At 47.2% G+C, this 22,338-nt stretch overlaps 3 protein-coding genes across 3 annotated transcripts; all 3 read right to left on the reverse strand.

The window, feature by feature from the left end:
• Positions 1 to 310: 310 nt before the first annotated feature.
• Positions 311 to 3,033, reverse strand: LOC131281943 (G-protein coupled receptor 143-like). The gene is made up of 5 exons (XM_058311318.1): positions 2,884 to 3,033; positions 1,118 to 1,539; positions 718 to 1,045; positions 535 to 645; positions 311 to 466 (listed from the first exon to the last, which is right to left on the reverse strand). The coding sequence occupies exons 1-5, from the start codon at positions 3,031 to 3,033 to the stop codon at positions 311 to 313; spliced, it is 1,167 nt and encodes a 388-aa protein (XP_058167301.1).
• A 1,567-nt stretch (positions 3,034 to 4,600) lies between these two features.
• On the reverse strand, positions 4,601 to 6,703 carry LOC131293458 (UPF0764 protein C16orf89 homolog). Its single transcript, XM_058321535.1, has 5 exons — positions 6,502 to 6,703; positions 5,878 to 6,015; positions 5,482 to 5,673; positions 5,234 to 5,405; positions 4,601 to 4,991 (listed from the first exon to the last, which is right to left on the reverse strand). Exons 1-5 carry the CDS (start codon positions 6,701 to 6,703, stop codon positions 4,601 to 4,603), a joined length of 1,095 nt encoding a protein of 364 aa, XP_058177518.1.
• A 970-nt stretch (positions 6,704 to 7,673) lies between these two features.
• Positions 7,674 to 11,684, reverse strand: LOC131294561 (ATP-dependent DNA/RNA helicase DHX36). The gene is made up of 5 exons (XM_058322609.1): positions 11,628 to 11,684; positions 8,803 to 11,564; positions 8,565 to 8,714; positions 8,363 to 8,491; positions 7,674 to 8,263 (listed from the first exon to the last, which is right to left on the reverse strand). Exons 1-5 carry the CDS (start codon positions 11,682 to 11,684, stop codon positions 8,176 to 8,178), a joined length of 3,186 nt encoding a protein of 1,061 aa, XP_058178592.1. The 3' UTR covers positions 7,674 to 8,175.
• Between the last annotated feature and the right edge of the window lie 10,654 nt (positions 11,685 to 22,338).

Below are 22,338 nucleotides of genomic sequence, written 5' to 3' on the forward strand. Positions count from 1 at the left end.
AATATTCCTTGTTCTAAATTGCGCTTGATTGAAATGAGCTTTTCTACGTGATAGAATTTTACGTCTGTACAAAATGGCCCTATATTACATATGCCTAGCCTATTTCCTAGCGTCAGTTTTCTGTCCGAGCATACACAATCTTTGGAAAGACAGAGCTCTGTTCTTGCTTTTCTCCGTTCGTTTCTACGATCAGTGACTCCCGCCACATGAGATGCACAAAGTCGCTGGCGTTCATTGTCGAACCGTAGTAAACCCAACGGCCTGGCCTCGTGGAGTGTCGATTCCAGCTAAGTAGCGGACAAATCCGGCGTCAGACCAGCGAGCAATTATTGATGCTACGCGTCGGTGTCGGTATCAATTCGACCGAGGTCTGATGCAGTTGCAGCGTGGAGGCTGACGGTGAGTCCAGTTTCGACTGAAGCAATGGGGTCCCTTCATTGTACACCATCGAGGCACGGTTGCGTCTCTGAAGAAGGATGTGTAGGAAGGGAGAATTAGATGCGGATGAAAGATACGTTAAGGTGGTATACTTACCCTAACTTCAGCATTAGCATCGGTACTTGCTTGCCGGCGAAACCGCCATCGGCAGTTCCACTTCTGGTAGACCAATGTGTTGAAGAACGCTTGCAGAGGGTTGGTAATAGCCTAAGTTTGTGGACAATAACATGCGGGTGAGAAAAACTCGACTACTTTTCAACACACCCCCGTTCAACTCACCATAATATACCACACGGTGATGACCATTGAGAAGGGTAGGCTATACCACATCGTCCACAGGACGATCCCGTTGACCAGATTGGGGAGCCAGCAGACGTAGAACACAAGGTTGATGAGGGAAAATTTGAGCTTAAACTTTGTCATCAGGTCCCGCTCCGTGTTGGACATCTGGCTGAAGCGGGCCACCAGCTGCCGATCGATTTCCCGAGACGCCTGGTAGTAGAGCACCGGATTGGCAACCATAACGGCGATCATCGGCCCGTACGTCATCACGTAATTGGGCAATATTCGCATGTACGCCGTCGTCATATCGTGGACATTGTGACAACTGTCAAGAAGAAATTCGCTTTAATTTATAGAGTTCTGTTTCCAATTGAGTTCCTCCGTTTCCTGCACTTACTCTGCATCGGGTACGTAAAGCACGGTCAATCCGACGCCGGTCAGCACTGCCGATATGCTCCAGACGTAGTAATGGTACGTCCGCAAGGCATACCGGGCTCCAGTCAACTGCCTCCTTACGTTGATGGCGTAGCACAGCGTCCACAACCAGGTGCACATGTAGAAATACTGTATCCAGGCGGACGAAACGGCACAGAAGATGACGTTTGTCGTATCGTCCACGTCGCTGTCCGGTGGAATAACATCCTTGATGTACTTCCACAGGGCGGACCGGAGAAAGACACCGAACGATGCGCAGAGGTCGGCCACCGCCAGCCAGACGATGATCTGCCGGCCAATGTTCTGATTAGACAGTGTCAGCTCGCCGCCGCGTCTCCGACGGACGGCGTGATGCGTTGGTCCCTCCTCATGGCGGATCCATATCTGCGCGGGAAAAAATTTAAACCACACGATCGTTCGTAATCGTATTCCATGATTTTAATAATGATTTCTTATTCTACTTCTTTTGCGTTCAGTCAATCTCTTGACTTCATTGGATCCTTATTGCCACCCATCTTTGAATGTCTAAACAATTTCGGAATCTCTAATCAATCTCTTTACTCAAAACCCTCCTTGAAAGGAGACGACTGATTAATGCAACAAAGTTATTATTTAAATTCGGTTGTATATTTTCACTGTTTAATTGAGTGAAAACGAACCGGGCAAAACAGAACGGAACGTTGTATTATGTCACCGATTAGAACCACCGAGGAGGGCCAAAACGAACAAAAAATCCAGTACCCTAGGTCACGCGGAATGTCGGGCTATGACTAAGAAAACTGTGTGCTGAACGAAGAAAGCGCACTGTGGACGTAAGGAACATACACATTTTTGCGTTTTTTTTTTTTGAGTTCTCTCAGCCGATAAGCAGTAGGAGCGCATGGACGACTGATCAAAAGGAAATGCGCATGGTTTAATACTTCCACGAGATTTCTTTTTCGTATTTTAATTAACAAAAATTGCTCGTTACCAAGTAAATGATTCAATAAATGGAAAAAATAAATTCCGTTCGTTGATACGGAGCCGCGAGTCAATCTTTTTCTGGGGGCCCTCGGAAAAAATGGTACAAATGAATAGTTTTTGATAACCCCATTCCATAGGTTTTCCAGTCCACGATTGGTAAATAGTAATGCATGGGAATTTGACGGTAATGAAACAGGAAAGATTTAACAACGAAAGACTATTTTGAAAGGCAAAACAGACAAACTGTGTTGACAACACTGATGATGCAAGATATGTTCTTAAGGTGCCTTAAGTTATTACGGAGATAAGATAACTTTTCTTTCCTCCTCAGAACTGATCGTCGTATGATCAGTTAACCATGACTTTGTTGTAGCAATGATAAGTAAAGTCAATGACCTCGAATTACCTCCAGTTTGACGAAAATTGGGGTTTTACTAAATACAGCTGGCGATTTTCCAGATCCTTAATCAAGAATTTGTTTCACGTGAAGTAAGTTGCACAATACTATGTAACATGTAAGGTGGATTTGCGGGCATAACCTAGCATAATTCGTACACCTCTCCATTATTCCTTTCCCTACTTGTTCCACTGACTGTAGATACGACCTGCTCTGAACTCCAAAACGAAACCAAACGAAACGGAACGAAACAAATTCCCCGGCACTTGCTAGGATTCCCCGGTGTACCTTCCGGCCACTCTGTGTGTGGGTGAAACCCTGGGAAAAAAGGAAACTTCTCTCCTCGTTCCCTCCGCACTTCCGCTTACCTGATAGATGGCACCGGCAATACCGAACACGGACGATACCAAACACACCACGATGTAACCGTCGGTATCGAACTCGGACATCAGCTTGATGGCCGGCGGGGACCGTATCCGGTTGTGGCAGCAGAACGTCTGTATCGTTGGGTCGGCCATTGCTTTGCCGTGGGTCTTGGAGCGAAGGTGCAGCCAAGCGCATCCACCGAACCGACGATGGACTTCCGGGGGACTCGTGTTCCGGTGGAAACTCGATCGCGATCACCTACCCGTTCGCCACCAGCGATCACACTGCCCGTTCGGATGGTCGAACAGGATTGCCGGAACGCTTGGCGCAGCTATCAATCGAACGGGCTAGCGTGGTGGACATTTCGACGTTTAGATGATCACGATGCCTTACTCACAGGCGAGTAACGTTTAATGACGTTGATTAGGGTGGACCGTCTTATCGCTCGGGTTCCGAATTACTCCGTCGCCGGTTTGAAAAATAAAAACACACCAACGAAAAAAAAAACAGCAAGGAAAAAAATCTCCCTTCGGTCGTATCAGCAAGCAGCAATTCATCAATAAAAAAATGCACTTTAAGCTTCCTGCTTTCTTCCAGAATCCGTCCCGCGATCTGCTTTATCAACATACACGTCCCGAGGAGGATGCTTCAACCAGGGAAGCTGGAATGCACGAGCGACTTTCGAACAGTACACGCGTTAACTACCCTCCCGGTAGATGAAGACACACTTCAACAGGAGAACTGAGGAAAACACGAGACACTAAACTCACAATCACGCTGGATCCGGTAGATTAGATCTCTTACTTAATTACCTTATCTTAGAAACTCATACCCTTTCGTGGTATCTTAGCAAAATAGAGAAACAATTAACTTCTTCATCACATTCACTACAAACCCACCAACGCCAACATTGAGATGGGAATAGTTTACACCCAAGACCACGGGGTTTTTTTGTGTACACATGGGTCGGGGGCACTATCCGGAAAAAGTGTGTTTTTTTCCCACCCGCGACACAAACAGTAGGCTCTGAAGTGGTAGCGTTGAAATTAAAATCACTGATAAGCGTGCGTCCGAGTGAGTTTATCAAGGCGCACTTGCGCGCGATACCGCCCGACGAAGACTGAACCTCTCTCTATGATGACTGGCGAAGCATTCTAGACACCCGACGTTGGTCACGGACAGGCAAAAGCGAACCCCTTACCGAGCGGGACAATAAAACCGACTAAACCGGAGAACGGCGGCGTTAACATGCGCCTCGACAGAAGGCGAGCATATATTCCGCAGAGGGTACATACGTTGTTGAAGCCTTGCAAATGTGGCCCGTTTGCTTCCCGCTACCAACAACTCTTCCTTTGAGCGCCATCATTTGCGAACGTGGTGAGTCTTCAAACGGGAGTGGGTAACATGCTTGTGGTTTTGGAGGGGGGACCGTATTGAATTACGATTAAGTAGACCTGCGGTTCATCATGTGTTTTGAGGTATTAATAAATCGGCAGGGTATACATATATATTTCGGGGTTTCCATTCGGAGGGGGGCTTCTGAAGGGGGCTAGGGCTACTGAATGAATCCGGTCTGTTTATAGGCGCTAATCATGCTTACCGTTGGGAGCCATATGACTCAGATTAAGATATTTATTCATGCAATAGACACGCAACCTGACATGTACAGCTAGAGGAGGTGTTGAGTTTAACTATGACGCGGCGTGAGTTTCATGTCCCTCACTGCGCCAGCTGAAGCCTTGCGAATAATCCCAATAGGGCCGCCCCGACACCGGTCATATGGGTCGAACAGTGTGTCGTCAGTGCGTTCGGCCCAACCACTCCATCGCCCTCGTCCGCATAGTACTTGAAGCATCCCTCGCCGTTCTGCCAGCCGACGATGGCCGCCAGCCAGGCCGGATTGGTGAACTCGGGCAGCGGAGGGCGCACGAACGCACACAGGAACACCTGCTCCATGAACAGATCGCGGAACAGGTCGGGAAAATCAAACCCGGCGATGAGGTCCGCCTCGCGGAGAATCTGCTCGCACAGCTTCCGCTGGCCGGCCACCACGAAGCTCCGATCGATGTTGGCGAACCGTTGCCGTGCGAGCACGATGTAGAAGAGCAATCTGGAGCATCGCGGACAAAAATATGGTTTGATAAGAAGTCAGAAGAAGAAGGAGAAGGGGTCAGTTGGCTGAGTGCACGGTAAAAACAGAGTCCTCCAGTCCAAGGAAGTCAGTCTAGCGGGTCAGGTAGGTCAAGAACGAGAACCACACAACAAGAAATCGTGTGGAACCTGCCGTCTGTCTGAGGATCACTGGAGGAAGGAAGGGATCGTCTGCACCAGATGTTCGATCGCCTGACTTACTTATGCGTCAGATGGTAACCATAGGAGCGCTTTCTTAACGACATCGCTGCACTACATTCGCGGCTGAGCGTCAGCCGTCTTAGATGGCCGCTGCCGCCAGCTGTGGCTCCTCCATTGGTGGCGTTGTACTCATTTTCTGACTCACTGACCAGCAGCTCCGATAAGCACTCATCTAGCGAACGGGGGGGAAATTTACGATGGCGAATAGAACTAGTTTGCAAAACAGAACCATATGGGCATAGATGTACCTGATTGCTGTTCGCTAGGTCCCCCGGCATCGATCGCCTCGAGGTAGCTTTCTATCAAAGCTTGAGGATCGTCGCCTAGTAGTTGACTTCTTCGTCGTCTTCCTCGGCGTGAAACCGGCCCAGAAACTCCCCCAAGTGGCTGCAGTTCGTCATCCAGGCTCCAAAAGTTTGAATCAATAAGAAGTTTTGAAACTGCGAATGGAAAGGACCCAATTTATAAACAAGGATCAGGAAATGTTTAAGTTAATAGCTACTTTGGAATATCAACGTCACAATTTCTTTTAAAATTATAAATATAAAACTTGAATTAAGTTTTAAGTGGGTTGTTGAAGTAAAAGATGAGATTCACGGCCAAACTAATGATAAAATATACTTAGATATAATAATTATGCTTACCGACGGCATTCGCACCGCTTGGAAAGTTGAACGTACTCTCGATACGGCTTTCGACAAAATCGCACTTTTTCGCCAACGACTCCACGAACTGACGCTGCGATTCTTGAAGTGGTTGCTTTAGTATTCCTTTGAGTTGAGCTTGGTATGGGAGAATGTTAAAATTTCCTTTTGATTAACAAAATTTTACTCCAACCATTGAAATTATAAAATGCTGTCTATTTTTCACTGTTTCTGTTGGTTGCATGAGTATTTTTTTTTTTACTTTTGAATCAAAACAATTCACCAAAACGAGTGAGGACCTTTTCTCCTTCCAATTAAATCAAAGTGATTTTTTTTACCTTTGCCATGTGAAATAAGGAAGCCAAAGATACGAGCCCAACAAAAAGAAAGCGAGAGAACTGGATTAACTAGGCTTTGGAAAGAAAACAGCCCGCAGCCAAATGCTGCAGTGGAATAACACTTCGCTCCTTCGTCGCCTTTTCTTTTACATTTAATGGAGGCGTTTTTCATGAAAATTATTACAGTACAAACATCATCAATTGCCCCGGCATGAGAAGGACTTATTTAAAGGATTATTTAAAGTTATTTGTGGTGAAAGATGTAACGCCACTTGCCATTACTCACCATTGGCAATAGCGATACCAAGTAGCAAATCGGTGGTTAGGTCCTCGTAGTTCGCTACACAAACGTTCACCAGTCGATCCAACCGCACCAGTAGTGCATCCGGGGCCAGGTCACGTTCCACTGTCCGCCAGGAGGACTCCTCCAGTCCTCCACCACGTGAGGTACCGGCCAACGCGAGCAAAACCAGTATTAATGCAAACATTTTTCTAACTCTACCACGTGCGTCCCTCTTGCGACCGAAATTTCAAATATGACCCTAAGTACACTTTCACTTTAACGGTTCCAATTCGTTGTTTCCCGAGTGTCTTGTCTTTTCGCCGTCCATTGCGTTCGACGGTACACGGCGGAATGCGAATAAACAGTCCTTGCGACGGACCGAAGATAATTCTGCACAACCTACCCGCCCTGAGGGCCAGAATGAAACCAATGGGCAGAACCTCCTGCCAGACGAATCATGGCAAGAGCATGCGTATGCGCAAAGCAATCATCTCCCTGCAGCAGTCGATGGGACTGGAGTGGAGTCACCGACAAAACCGACCGGAGGGGGGAGGAAATAAAAATTTATTTCCCGGATTAACTTAAATCCACCCGGCTAATAGGAAAGCAATCGACCGGCGGCGTCACCGAAGGAGAATCCGTCGCGGCCGTGGCATCGAGAGGGTGCTTAGTTTTCATTTTTGCCCACCCGCCCGCACCAACTTTCGTTCCGTTCGTGACGTGCTGTTTTGGAGGTAGACAGCTACGGGTTGTGATTGCCTTGGACGCCTTGCGTCGCTGTAGATGGCTTTCCGGTGGACGTCCGGAAATGAAATAAATATTACGCACATGCTGACATCAAATCGCCACTCGGCATAAAACGGTAAGCGGGGAATTAATACTCATCACGTCAAGATCGATTGCCAAGCGTTCTGTTGGGTTGCTTTAGGACATGTTTCTGTTGAGTCACGTTAAGTGCTTGAAGGTCTTAGTCAAACTATTATTATTGCAAAAAACATCCAGTAGCGGATTGGTTTCGAAGTTAAACTAAAACATCTGGTTTGTTGATTGATGTATGTTATTTCATTTGTTGTTTTTATTACATTTCAACATATGCGTATCACAAATAATTCAAATAATTTTTCACAATGAATATTACTAAACTTAAGCGCAGTCTTTGGAAGTGAACGTTTTAAAAACAATCTAATAAATTGTTCTGGAGCAACGCGTTGCAGGAAGTAATGTAGAAAAAAGCGAACTAATCCTTTCCGCATCGCTGTTATTTCTTTCCGTCGCTTTCATCTTCAATACTTCCAAACTATGGCGTCTATTGAACGCTCGAGGGTAGTATCTTTGGGAAGTTTATTCTTTTCGAACCGAATAACAACTGAAAACTGAGAGGAAAGGGGAGGCTCACAACGTCACAACGCAGACAAACGCTGTAGTCGAGCCAGTTCTAATCCTAAGGATTTCCGGATCACTGGTAACGGTATCGAAATGAAACGAACATTGAATGAAACAGAGGGGAGAAAACTGTTTCATTTTGCCGTTGGGATACACAGAGTTTTTTTTTTGTAAGATAGGAAGAAAACAACAGGAAGTTGAGAGATATAGTTTTTTTCGTAGAATTCATTATAATTCAAGTGACGCTGCCGGAAATGAGTGGTTGATTTTGTAGGGAAGCTTTAGCTTCTACCTCTACGGGTCCTCCGTCCCGAAACCGGCATCATCATCGTCGAAATGATCATCATACTTGCAAGCGATCGTTATTAGCTTAATGATAGCCCTGAGTTATAGGAGAGTTATAAGAACGGGGAAAATAGTGTGAATGTTAATGAATTCGAACCAATCGTACTGCTGTTTTTTGCAGATTTGTTATGCCTACCTTAAGAGTTCCCCTTCCTGCCCGTTCCAGTCGACCGGAGAAGGTTCGCAGATCTTTTTCTGCAGAAACAGATTAAACCCGGTGCGAAGATCCTGTATCAGACTGTACGTTGCCTTATCACATTTCAGGCTAATGGAAGATGCCGAAGAGTATGTGTATGTAGTTTCTTATTCCAAAAGCTTGTTTTAGTTTTCCTCCTTACCAATAGTGTCCGGCAATCGAAATCAGTTCGTGGTCCCTTTCTGTTTCCACGTGATTATCACCGAAAAACAGCAACGGAAACGGATTGACAACCGTCGTGTCGAACATGGTTAGCGCCGAGAGCTTCTGCATATCGTAGTACACGACGAAGCTACCCATGAAAAAAGGGGAACAATAGGAGAATGTTGACATAAATTCACGTGAAAGTCACTGCAAGCACGTGGTTTTGTTCGACTTACTTTGAATGAAACACTCCACGGTTTCCGTTAACCGATCCGGGGTGAATTTCGGCCCGTCCTTGCCCTTCGATGCACAGAATTGCCCGCCCATCAGGGCTGTTGCGCGAACGAATTACCTTCCGCACGAACGCCACATTCGGATACAGTCCAGCGCCAACGATAGCCGCCAGCAGTTCCTTGTTGTCGGCATGCCGATTATTATCCGCCGCTTCCGCCGAGGGTCCGGAGAGAAACCGAGCTCCATGCAGGTACTCGCAAAACTGTCGCTTCATGTTGCTCAGCTGCTGCAGGGTTGCATTGTTGAGGAAATGCTTATAACAAAAACCAGCCTTGTTCGTTTCGCCGCGCCACTCGGCCAGCACGTTCGCTAGCATCAAGTGATCGCTAGCCGCGTCGCCGGCAAACCGACGCTTGATCCGATCGACTTCCTTCTCTTTGCCGAGTGGTTTGTAGAATGCATTCTTGAACGTTAAACTGGCCGCGATCGAGGTGATCGGATCGATGCAGCTGAAGATGCTCGCCAGCAGGATCATCTTGCCCGTGCGCGGATCCATCGGGAGCCGGGCGAGATGGTACCCGAGCGGTGTTAGCTTCTGATCGTCATCGATCGCATTCAGTCGGTTTAGTAGCTGGAGCGACTCCTCGATGACCTCTTCGGACGGTTTGTCTAGCAGCTGATCCATAAACGTGCGCGCTTCTCCTAAACGGAGGATTTTTATCTGCAGAATTACCTCGTCGAGCGCAACTCGAACGATCTCCGGTGGGACATTCTCCAGAAACGTGCGCCTCCGACCGCGACTGTACAGATGGTAGCATACACCTTCCTGTACGCGCCCAGCGCGTCCTTTCCGCTGGATCTCGTTCGAAAGGGCAATCCATTCATCGCGCAACGCCGACACACCGTTTTCGTACATGTTTAGCTTGTGACGACCTGCGTTCACCACGTACACGATATCATCGATCGTGATGGACGTTTCGGCAATGTTCGTAGAAAGGATTATTTTGCGCGTCCCGGCCGGTGGTCGATCGAATACAGCCGTCTGCTCGGTGGTTGGAAGGCGCGAATGTAACGGATACACTACCAGCCGTGCCTTGGATAGTTGCGGATGTTCACCGATGCGTTTGTAAATATCCGAAATTTGAACAAGGCTGGGAAGAAACACCAATATCGCCCCTTCCGGTTTGCTGCATGTGATGTAGTACAGCAGCTCCACGATCAGCTCGTTCTGGTTGTTCTCGCTTCCCTGGTTGCACAGTCCCCGGAGGACCTGTGGCGGGTAGCGATCACGAATCTCCGCACAGTACGGTTCGATCATGTCGTAAAAGGGACCTTCTTGTTGGGTTCGTTTCTTCCGCTCCCGGTAAGATGATCTACTGGAAGACTTATCCGTAAAGTGGTAGAATTTCAACTCCGCCAGTACGTCCTCGAGATAATATTCACGCACCGGGTAGGTGATACCGCGGATTTCCACCATCGGGCAGTTGTCGAAGTACGCCGAGAAGGTTTCCGCCGTCAGGGTCGCACTCATCAGGATCACTCGGAGATCTCTTCGGTACGGAAGCACCATTCGTATTATCGCAAGCAACAGGTCCGTGATGACATCCCGTTCGTGAATCTCGTCCAGCACGAGATGGGTATACTCGCTCAAAAGAGGATCCGATTGCATGATCGTGAGGACTATGCCGGTAGTGCAGAACATGATACTTCCTCCGCTCGCTCGAGGCCGTTCCGCCTCGAGGCGAATCTGGTAACCAACCGAACGACCCAACCGTTCAGCACGTTCCTCTGCGACACGGCGCGCAAGAGTGATGGCTGAAATTCTCCGAGGTTGCGTACACAATATACGACACCGGGCTCCCCGTCGCCGGGAGGATGCTTGCTCGAGAATATACTGCGGGACTTGGGTCGTCTTACCACTTCCCGTTTCACCCTTCACCAGGATAACCTGATGGCGCTCAATCATGTCGAGAACTTCCGTGCGGGATTCAAACGCTGGCAAACGACGACGGAATTCGTTCAGCCGATGCGTCGACTGTCGTGCACGCTCGTACTCCTCGAACAATTCCCCATCTAGGGCGGACGGGGAGGTAGGTTCATTGTCCTCAAGCTCACATACATACTTGGCGCTTTCCATCTGCAGTACCTCGTCGAGCGTTTTCGTGATGACACGCAGATATTCGTTCTTGAATACCGAGCGAATGTTTTCATTCTCGACAAACTCTCGAAAGATGTCACCCTGCTCGTCGCCGCCCGGCAGCTTGAGATAGGTACGAATTTGCTGTATCTGCCAGCCGGGGATAGTTATGTCGACCGCATTTCGCTTCTCCCGTTGCGTCTTTCTGGCTGTTTGACGATCACGATAGAACAAACCAAGAGCTCTGCCACGCAAGGCTGGCGGTGGTGCCTCCGGCAGGTCCTCCAACGTGATGTCTCGCTGATCCTGAAACCGGCGGAATCTGCCCGAGCTACTCGCTTCGTTGGTTTCGTACATGGCCCGTTCCTGGTTTTTTCTACGCTGCAGACCCTTGTGGCGTTGACCGCGCCATTGAGCACCACCACCGCGGGAGGAAGCATCGGATTCCTGGCTAGCGTTGCGAAGCGACAGATTTCGATAGTACATACCCAAATCGCGACCTCTCAGATGGGATGGAGGGCGTCCACCCCTATTTCCGCTCATGCCGGAGGCTTCCGCTTCCTCGTGTTTGCTTGAATCCTTTGAGATGTTTTGCACGAATGATCCACTATCTTCCGAGGACGCTTCCTACAAGAACGACACAAACTGTTATTTACGCCGGTTTTTCGCAAAAACGTGGGTTGCATCTACCTTCCATAGGCGAAATTTGCGTAGCTTTTCTTCCAGGGAATCTTCACCGTCTGACATCACAGCAAGGATGGCGCTTTGACTGTTGAAGTCCTTGCAGGGTGTTGGAAAAAAATTGCCGGGTGCTATCACACGAATATCACACAAATGGGTTCAGAATGTTTTGGTTCCGATTTCTCTATTGACGTTTCGATCATATTCGGAATTGGCGAGGAGCATTTTAAATTAGAACTAAAAATCATATCGTTCGAGTAGATGCGATATACTACCAAATGGAAAAATAATTTAACAAATAAATAAAAAAGCCTCTTCACAGCTACAAATTTGCTTAACACTCAACAAATTCAGGAAAGTTTATCAAATTTTGAAAAATGCAAGAATGGGCAACCCGTCCCTCAGCATCTATAATACTGGGTTTGGTTCTGTACGTGTAACGTGCCGTATGAAATAAACTGTATCGGACAATGTGAGAACTGAACGCACAGCTGTAACCTTTGTCACCAGAGATCCAGATGTTCACATCTGTGAACATAAACCACCAGGATTTATGTTAAAAACATTGCAATTAATGAAACAAACCGAAGGCTAAACAAAAAAAGGCACCATTATGAGGCAATATAAGCAGTTTGTCCATGATGCGAGGTGAGTTTCTGGCCTACACAATCTACAAATTTCCAAAACGCGTCTCTTACGAGAAAGTAGGGAGGGCTACATCATGCTGTCAGTCGCGCCTACCCACAGGGTAGGTTCATAGGAACTAATTCCAAAACTATATTTCTGTTAAACCTCCAAGAAGATTAACAAAGTCATGAAAAATACATGTAGTCTGTTTTAAAATTATGAAAAACAACCGAAATTTGATTTTTCGTGCAATAATCACTATAAAACTTGAATTACCACCGTCCGGTTTGCTGCATCATGAACCTAGTGGTAGTAATTCTATGGAACTGAGCATTAGTTCCAAATCCAGGAACAGCACGTACCAACTCTAGGAGTTGCAGATCGGAACACTCGACACTCGTACGGGGTTTTTTCTTGACGGGAGTTTTCGTTTCGTTTCCCGTTCGACGAAGGAAAACCAGTGTCTGACAAAGAAATAGAACATGGTCTAGGCAAGGTGAAAGACTTGCTCATTTAGCCAGTGGGATACGGAAGCCCCTGCAGTAGAATCTTTAGCAATCGCGAGACGCGGCCGAGAAATGGAGTCGACGGGCAATGTGCATATTCGCTTGCGAATGGCATGAAAAGCGAAGAGGCACGAAACAAGTAACCTCCCGAGGCACCATCGTAAACCATCAGTCAAGCATGAGAAAAAGGCGTGCTGTTTGCAGTAGAAAATGAAGTGAAACAGTCCGCAGCGCGTGTTACTCGGTTCGTGTTCGTGTTTTGTTGCCGTTTTGTACCGTCTCCGTGGTAAAAGAAGGTGGAGGTCACCCGTTGTAAAAGCTACCTGTGCATTCCATGTGCGTCCCCCGGGAGAACCGACTCCGGGATCGAATTGCAGCAGGCAAAACGCTACCCGAAAATCGAATAACCTGCTCGGGCATAACAGCACATATACGGGGTGAATAATTACCGAATGGCGGCTGGTCCCGTTCGATCCGTGCAATATAATTATCGACTACTGCCCGTTGGCCTGATTCTTTGAACCTCCCGTGAGGAAGAGAGGGAGCGATTGGAAGCACGGTCTTCGCGGGGTCTTCTTTTCCACATCTCGCTGCTCGCGAAACAATAGACCCATTCAACAACGCTGGCAAACGCTAAAAACATACTCTGCTACCACAATTAAACAACAACATTTGCGAGACAAAGTTCAAGAAATAATCTGCAGACGACATGTTTTAAACCTTCGTTCTACTTCCTGTCAACACCGTTTGCGATTGAAAGTTATTATTTTTTAACTTTACACCACCGAGATTGTTGGTTGTGTGCGTGTGTGTAAACTGAATGTGTGCAGATTACCAGCTGGCAAAAGGCTCCAATCTAGATGCTCAGTAGCCACCGTCGCGCATGGGATGTAAATTTCCACTGCGATCCAGCTTTTCCCGTGCGTATATCCGCGTGGAAAAAAAAAGAAAATTAGTAGGCCTGTTGCCAACACAGTTTTGTAACACACCCGCAAAGATCCGTGTAATCCGTGTAAACCTGCAAAAGGAGAGAGAAAAGTGTCGCCAAGAAGAAAAAGGGTCCTTTTCAGTCGATTTCAAAACGCGCAGTGCAGTGTCGAAGACGAAGTCGAAGTTAGATTCGCCACCGGAGTGTCCTTGTGTTTATATATGTGTGTGCGTGTGTTTGTGTTTGTGCACCCAGGCAAGTGCGTCGTGTAGCATTCTATTCGTAAAAGACGTACTGTAAGAATCCTGTGTGCTTCGTTTTTTTTTATTTTCTTTTTGCGGAAAATCGGTCAACTTTTCGTACCGCCTCCTGCGTTGTATCCTGGGTTAACCCAGCTGTCAAATCAAATATCTCAAGTGGTTCATATACCTGTGCCTGCAACGCCATATCGTGTGTCCTTCCTTTATGGTTCGCCCTTTTTCCTTCGTTGTGCTTTTTCGTGTGTCCTGTGCTTTTTTCTGTGAAGTGAATTGTTTTTGCCCTTTTTTCAACATTCTGACCACACAAGAATGTTAACAGTGTGAGCCCTACGTGCTACGGAAGGTTTTGCGTGTTACGATGCCTTTCCGATTCGATATTTTAAATTGGTGTGTCCATGTAGGAAGCTCGTGGATGCGGATTGTTTTCCAGCGCGCGCCGTAAGGATATCCGCAGCAGGACATTTTGCCCCGTTCGAGGTCCGATTGGAGAAAGAATCAGTGGTCGAGAAGAAGGAGAACGATTTTTCTACTTGACTGTTTGATTCATCCAGTGTTGGATAATGGAGAAGAATAACTGCGGATGGAAGAAAACGGTAGACGTGGAATTATTGCTGTGTAAGTATCTAAGAAACATTTGAACGTTTGTCAATGTACATATATTGTCAGTTGAATAATTGGATACTGTTTTCGTGCTTTTAGCTTAAGCTACACCACCCGTAAGATGCCTTTTTTCGTGAGGAAAAAATATCCTTTTGGATTACCATACTTCTTGTTGAACTCGAGCACCTGTTCGGGTTGGAAACGAATTAACATTTCCTGCACAGCACTTACGGCTGTTCTCGCTCATCTCGCCTCGTTTCTCCATTTTCCACCAATTTTCTCTCATTACACGGGCGGAGCCTCAGCTTCCTGTGCCGAGGAACCGAGGGTCGAGAAACGTCGGAAGGAGTTGATGAAAACATCTCCAAAAGCAAACATCAACATTAAGAAAAAGGAAACAAAGCACACAGATACACACACACACACACGGGCGCGCTTGCATAGTCATACCGGCGAAACCAGGGTCAAAGACGTGTGATCACAAAGGTTTGCCATGAACCAAACGAAAATCCGGCGATCTTATGTTCGGTCCTCCGGGTGGTTTGTTTCTTTGCTTTTTCGGCTGCTGTCCGGTCCCTTACCTCGGCGCGAGGCGAAGGAATCGTCAGGACAACCTGGGGAACGAACCAGGGGGTTCGCCGATCGGCAGAATCCAAAAGTAGGAAAAAAACAAGCCAGCGCAGAAGGTCGAAACCTCGAAGCAGCACCGCATCGGCGGGACCATCGCCCCGAAATGAAGGCAACGTTCGAACGTTTACACGTTTCTTTTTTACGAATCTTTCACTTTTGACGTTCATTTTGGAGTTCTGTGTGTGTATGTGTGTGTGATTTTTTTTATTTGGGGGCTTTCGGACATCCCCTTCCATTGATGTGATGGCATCGTCTTACTCTCGTTTCGTTGCGGCTGTCTGCTTTGTGCCTGCATTCTTACTTCTAAGTTTGGCGCTGCCCAGCACACGATCATCATCGTCCGTTCGCGGTTGATCGCGGTTTCTTGATGTCTTAAACCCTTCGAGGGGAGATTTATAAAATTAAGCACTGTCCGTAACTTTCCCGAAAAATGGAGTTGGAGTGTGTGGAACAAACTATTTCCAACATCTTACACTTTGGTATCCCCTTCACGCGTAAGGGTTAATTGTTTAGAATATGTTTGATGGTATCTGCAAGATATCTTTCTCTCTTGTCTTTTTCTCAGTTTTTCCCTACCCTTTACTTACCTCGCTTATCTTCCCCATTCACGCATCACTTCATCCATCGTCACAACAGATCGAAATCCTGTTCCTAGGGAGATTCCGACCGATTCTTCATTCTGCCCCAGCCCTGACTGGGCCACTGTTATTGTTAATTGGTGTAAGATCCAACACCGAAGAGCAGAGAACAGAGCGCAACATGCGCGCAAGGGCCAGTTGCAGCCGCCACGGTTCGCCCAGAACAAACTAATGCTTGCAGTAGAACCCGTACAGCGGCGTCCCTTGTTTAGAACGCTGCACGCACCCGACCGGCCTACCATGCAGAACGTGTAAACTATGCCATGTGTTTGTTTGTGTGTGTGTGTTTTTCCGCGGTTCCGGGACTCTCGATCGCATGCACTCGACCCTACCCACCCGATGGGTTTAATGCAATGGAACGGCGTGAGGTGCGCTGGCGGGGTACACAAAGCCATATCGTCTTCGAACGCCACCGACGACAGCGACGACGACGACGACGACGACGACGACGACGTGCGGTCAGTCAACTCTTTCGCTCCGTCTGCTGCACTCGGTGTGAGAGAGCGAGCTTAAGTGGTCGGCGGGGGAAGTCCCGTGGGTGTGCAGAAGGACGCACCATATGAGCCGCGGGTCCGAAGCATGGCTGGTGGAACGGTGCGCGGGAAGTTGGCGGATGGTATTGATATACACATTGTGGTCATTTGCAAAGTAGATGGACGCGCCGGGCGGTTCAAGGGGCGGGGTGTGGAATCCAAAAGGCAGGCCGGCGGGGGAAGAGATGTGATTCCATTAAAATAATAATGGATATTGCAGAGAGTAGCCCAGCCAACGGCCCGCAAACGCCAAAGAGAAGCGAAAGGAAAGAAAAAAGCCCCAACAACAATTCGAAATCATCGCGAGTTATTCGATTTTCGCTTCGCGCATTCTCGCGGTCTCTCGCGCCAAACGCAAGACGAACTCGATGTTGGATCGATGATGGGACGAGCGAGAGGTAAATTTCCCTAAAGCTCTCAACGAAAGAAAGAGAAAGAAACTTGCAAAGCCCCAACCGAAACTCCGCGAGGAGGAAGGCAACAGACAACAGCAAGCGAGAAGGGATTTTTTCCTCATCTCGGTGCTGGAAATGGGGAGATAAATGGATGCTGCCGAAAGAAGATCGATCGGGCCGCGAGGATCGGCTGGGAAGGAAAAGTTCATTCTCCATAAATTAATTCGAATGGTTTCCCATTGAATGAAATCACAAATGGCCGGTAGAAGAGGTGATGGAGGAAAGAGATGCGTATGTTTTCTATCGGGAAAATGGGCCGTTGTGGGGTCGTGCCTTGGGTGGACCGGGGCGGTACTCAAAAATAGCTACGGAAGGGTTCGATGGTTTCCAGCAACGCGTTGAAAGCTGAAGGTAGATTAGAAGTCAAGTGTTCTTGGCAAGGATCGATGAACGCCTTTTTTTACATGATCTCTCTGACTGCTGTGCGGGTTCCTCTTTTTTTTTTCTTCAACCGAAAGACACGTAATCAATACGTCTTCTCCATGACAGATTGGTATTTTTGTTAATAAACGGCCATTCAATGTTGTTAAATGATATCATTCCAATTAGCAAATCTTCGAAGAGTTCGTTTTTTGGTTCGCAAACTGTTTATTGTAACAGAAAAAAAACCCAAACAGTCATCCATACAGTTTTCTCAATCGTTTTATTTCATGAATTTTACTGAGAGAAATGTTTCATTACATTTCATTTCTTATACCTTTCTAAAATCAATATCTTCTCCTCGAATTGATTATGTGCAACCCATTCATAAACCTTGGGCGTATGCTTATTACAAATGCTTCTGTAACGTTATTAGGGGTTATGATTGATGGCAGGTGTTGATACTTTTATGCCTTTCTCCGTTGATAGTCCATGGTCCGAAAGCTAACTGTCGGCAAAAAAAAAAGTCGTACGCACGAAATTGTTCCACTTTACAGCGCTTCCGGAAGTTTATCAATCTATTAATTAGGTGAACGGAAACAGCATATATTGCTAAACATAATGAAGATCGTTCGCTCCCACATTAGAAAAGTTGAAAAGAAAAATAAAGTGATGTGAAAATCACCTCCCCAGGGTACCGTTTTTCACGTTTCGTCAAGAAACATCATTATTAGCCTCCTTGCCTGCTCGTGCAGTGCGGAGGGAAGCAAACTCCTCACCCACGACGTTCACTTGACTGTGGACGGACACGCAGCATCGGGCGCTGCAGCAGATGGCTGCCTTCGGTGGGGAGAAAAACAAAACTCGCGAGCCTTCTCTCCGCCGGAACCCTTTGCTAGCTGCACTGGACTTTCTACTTAGCACCCGGAGCACGGCACTGTTCTGATGTCTGATGTTTATTATGATGGTACATAGGTGCAGGGCGACCAGCTTGATCGCACACATATTCCCGTTCGCTTGTATTGGTTGTTAAACGTCTTCTGCTGATCTTCAGCCGATATCGGGAGAAGGCAATGGCAACAAAAGCTCGGATTTTCAGTGAAACGAAACAGGTCCTGTGTAGGTATCGTTCGTGGGGCGCGAGTGGTCCGAACATCTGAGAATGACCGGCGATCATGGGGGAGCCTGTACTTCGCGATGTCCCGCGATGGGTCGTTGTGTTGGTTTGCGGCCAGGTTCTGGATGTTGCTACGGTTGTGTGCGTGCGTCGACCGTTTATTGGCCGCGCTCATCATCAACAAAGCCTCGCGCGCGGCAGAGTTTAAGGCCCACCGCGGATCCACCACCATCTCCTCCCCGCATCTGATGCCGGTTGACCGCTTCTCGTGGTGGAGCATCACGCACGCACACGCACCACCATCGAGGTGTACTGCACGTCGCGTCCTCGGGACCCGCGTGGACTCGTGGACGCTTGGACGGCGCTTTTTGTCCGCGGTTTCGATGCGGTTCATCGGCCGCGCGCGCAGCACACACCGAGAGAGAGAGCTACCAGTGGAAAAGTTATGCCGTTGGTGGTAGTGGTGCTGCTGCTGCTGCGTGGTCGTCGGTCGACCGTGGTCATTCATTAGTTGTCCACCGCAGCGAAAAGCAAGGGAGCAAGAAGAAACATTCACCTCGCGACATACCCATACACTACGCACCCCACCCACGCCACCACCAACGCCCTCGAGGGAGGAGGTGCCCGAAACGGGAGCAATTATATTCGGAGCAACCATGTTTGTCTCAACACGCGCCCCACCGGTTGCCTGCTTGTGGGGTGGGGATGGGGTTGTTGTGCGTCCCAGAACGGGCGGGAAGGTATGGTCAGGTTTCGCTGGTTTCTCCCGCCCCGACTCCCGGCGGCCTTTCCACCAGGGGTCTACTTTGGTCGAGCTGACTTCGCTAGTTCTTGCTGCGCCGGCGGGCGTTGTTCCGTGTGTCATTCTTTCGTGTCCCCGATGCTTTGAGGAAGGTGCAAAACAAAAAATAGAATGAAAATAAAACATTAATGTTACCCCCGTGGTGGCCTGTGGAGGATGGCAAGAGTGGGAAGCAAAACAACACACCGGGTCACAGTCGATAGGGCGCCATAAGGTTAACATGCAACCTGGCAATATTTTACAGTAATCATAATCTACAAAAACCCGCGTGTGTATGTTTTCCCTGTTTTTACGTACACAGCCCAAATGCTTTGTTTTTCTATCTTATAAGTAATTACTCCGGTTTAAGAATATCCCCTCATTCCATATGATTAAAAAAAAAATAAGTCACCATACAAAGTAAATTATAAACATCACTAAGTGAGACAGCCATTTCTTTTTTGACAGCATACAAGTATCATTTTTGTTCTAATATGAACTCCCCGGATTTTCCGTTTGTTCAGGAGATTGTTGACCCTCATGTTGGGCAAGTCCTTTTTTTTGCGCCCCATCAACCCAGTTAGGTGCACGATCGATATGCAGTTAAATGCATTGGCACCCTCGGGGCCGACCCATTGCATGTCGCGAGCCGGCAGCCCAGCCCCGATGCACCGCGTTCTCGGGTGCAGATGATGATGATGCTGAAAAGTTCACCGAATGAACGAGCTCCGGACTAACTGTCCGCGGGGCACGGAAATTAGAAAGAGAGAGGGATGGGAGGATGGGAAAAGTAAATGGAAAATATGAGAAAGCATCATCGGAAAAGCCACACACACACACACACACCGACCGGGCAGGGCAAGATGCAAGATGCGATGGCAAACAAATGGGCTGTAAATTTTCGGAACATACACGAACATGTGGAACGTTTTTCTTTTGCAGCTGCTAAAACGGTCTCCAAAGCTTTGGTGGTTATAGGCACGGACGGGAAAAAGTGATCGAGGCGAAATTTTAATTACTGCACACAGGGCCGCGAGAGAGCCGGAGGAAAACACCGCAAACCGCAGCGAAAAAGCTAATGATTAGCAAAGGAAACAGAGAAGAAAATTGTTAAAGAAAGAGGATTTTAGATGAAGGTGAAATTGAAACTGTTTCTTTTGCCTTTCAATCGTGTTGAAATAAAATTAATTTCAAGTTGAAATGGATCGCGGCGGAGACGTATCGTTAAATGAGAGTATTTTCACGTCTGTCCGCCGCCCTGCTTTGCTGCTCGGACCCCGGAGATGATGCGATGGACAACAACACTCCGGTTACTAATTTATATTCAGCGACAGGAGCTTTTGTGCCTAGCAAAATACACGTTGAGGACAAAAAAGAAAATGTTGGTCGTGTCGATGGGCGTTTTTTTTTTGTTTTGTTTTCCGTTTAAACTGCGAACTACTTTTCACATCTGGGTGATTTCGGTTCATTGCCAATCATCAAAACGACGCTGCGCGAGTTCGTCCGCCGCGACTCTGTTGTGCTTTTGGACAGCTCGGATTCTTCGTTCGGTTCGCGGCGCGACTTTCTCGACGACGGACGACACACGGTTTGACAGTTAATGGTCGTAAATGTGACACGGCCAAGTGGTGGCAGGGAAGGATAAATAAAGCAAATCCAGCAATGTGAAGGACGCGCCGCTGCCGCTGCGGTGGTTTATAGCGGGTATCGTTCGCGCCAAGGAGTCTGCCGGATTGGGTGGGGAACTGTGAACCCTTGTTTTCTTTTACTTGTTACTCTAGCTTTTCTTCGGTTTAGTTTTTACTCATTACGGAACCGACGGTGAGCTGATGTGTCGTTACGGATTTTTTTTTCTGTTGGTTTTTCGGTTCATTGCCAATCATGTTACAGTCAGGTTGTGTCCGACAGTTTCAAGTTTGCTTTCTCCTCACCCCATGGTTTGGTTGTTTTAAAATATCCTCGGTTCGGCGGGTGGTGGCATGGCCTTTTAGGCTACTTAAGAAAGTGACAACCTTTTTTTTAGTATTACTTTTGAACTCTATTTTTATACGTGAACAAATTTGTGTGATTGTTGGTATCGACAAAATTAAGTCGCAGATCTTGGGTCATCTTCAATATCCATGTTTTGAACTTGGTTAGAAATATTTTTTTCTCAAAAGGGCAAAACGGTTTCCATGCTTGTACAAGCTTAGCTGTGCTTTTGTAATATAATTATAATTTAAAAATGGATTTTTCCAATCCCCCGTCCACTCAGGCGGAATTCATGTTACGTTCATCTCGTTCAGTTGGATCGCACGCAACAATTTCCTCTTCTGGTTCTGTATGCTACTTTACACGCAATTGTATGCCTTTCCCGCTGACCACACACACACAAAATCCATCGTCAAATATAAACATCTTAACTTGAAGTGAAAGAAGTAGAAACAAAGCATCCGCGCACGCACGTGATAATAGAACACCGAACGGGAACCGCCGTTCGGAACGTGATGGCGGCTTTACCCTCCCCCGGTGGCCCCCGGTGGCTCTAATTATAGCCCCGGCTTAGCTGGAGTAATCGTCTTACGAACCAGAGCGGGACAGCGAAATGATTGCGCGAAGGAAAGAGAGCATCGCAAGCCGGAGGAACTTAAAGAGGTGGAAGCCCTAATGGTGGGAAGCAGCGCCCCAAACAGGTGCGACTCCCACCACCCGAAGGTGCAGAAGGTGTGCAATATTATCCGGGAATGTTCCGGTTCCGTTTCTACCGGATGGACACATGCAGGGCTAAGGATGCTGCTTAGTACTTTTTATTTTTAGGGATTTTTCTTTCGGTTCAGTATATAAATTCCTTCTAGTTGATCTTTAAGTTAAGCCTATGATTTGTGAATGAGTTGAGTTGGAAATTATAACTTGTATTACTGTGTTGTATGCGAGTATTTTCGACCCAGATCGATCACCTAAAGATGTGTATTGTATAAATGTGTAAATTTACTAAATTTCTCTATTTAAACAAAAAGCTCGATTTAAACATTCGGTTTCTTCTTAGAAGCAAATAATTAATGCTCTCGTCCTCAAGTTCTCATGTTCTCAAGTTCTCATTGTAATAATTTCATCGTAGACAATTCTCTTCCCAACTTCTCTATGCACTAATCTTTGATAAAGAGGTGTCATTTTACCATCAAATATACCATAATTAAAACATTTAAACTCTTTGAATAGTTTAAATGTTTACTCCATAATTCTAATTCTTAATTTGTTGTTGTTCAGTTACAAGAAATGTAAAGAGTTTCAAAAAAATCTTAAAGT

This window comes from Anopheles ziemanni, chromosome 2 (genome assembly GCF_943734765.1).
Source record: "Anopheles ziemanni chromosome 2, idAnoZiCoDA_A2_x.2, whole genome shotgun sequence".
In the NCBI taxonomy this organism is placed as follows: domain Eukaryota; kingdom Metazoa; phylum Arthropoda; class Insecta; order Diptera; family Culicidae; genus Anopheles; species Anopheles ziemanni.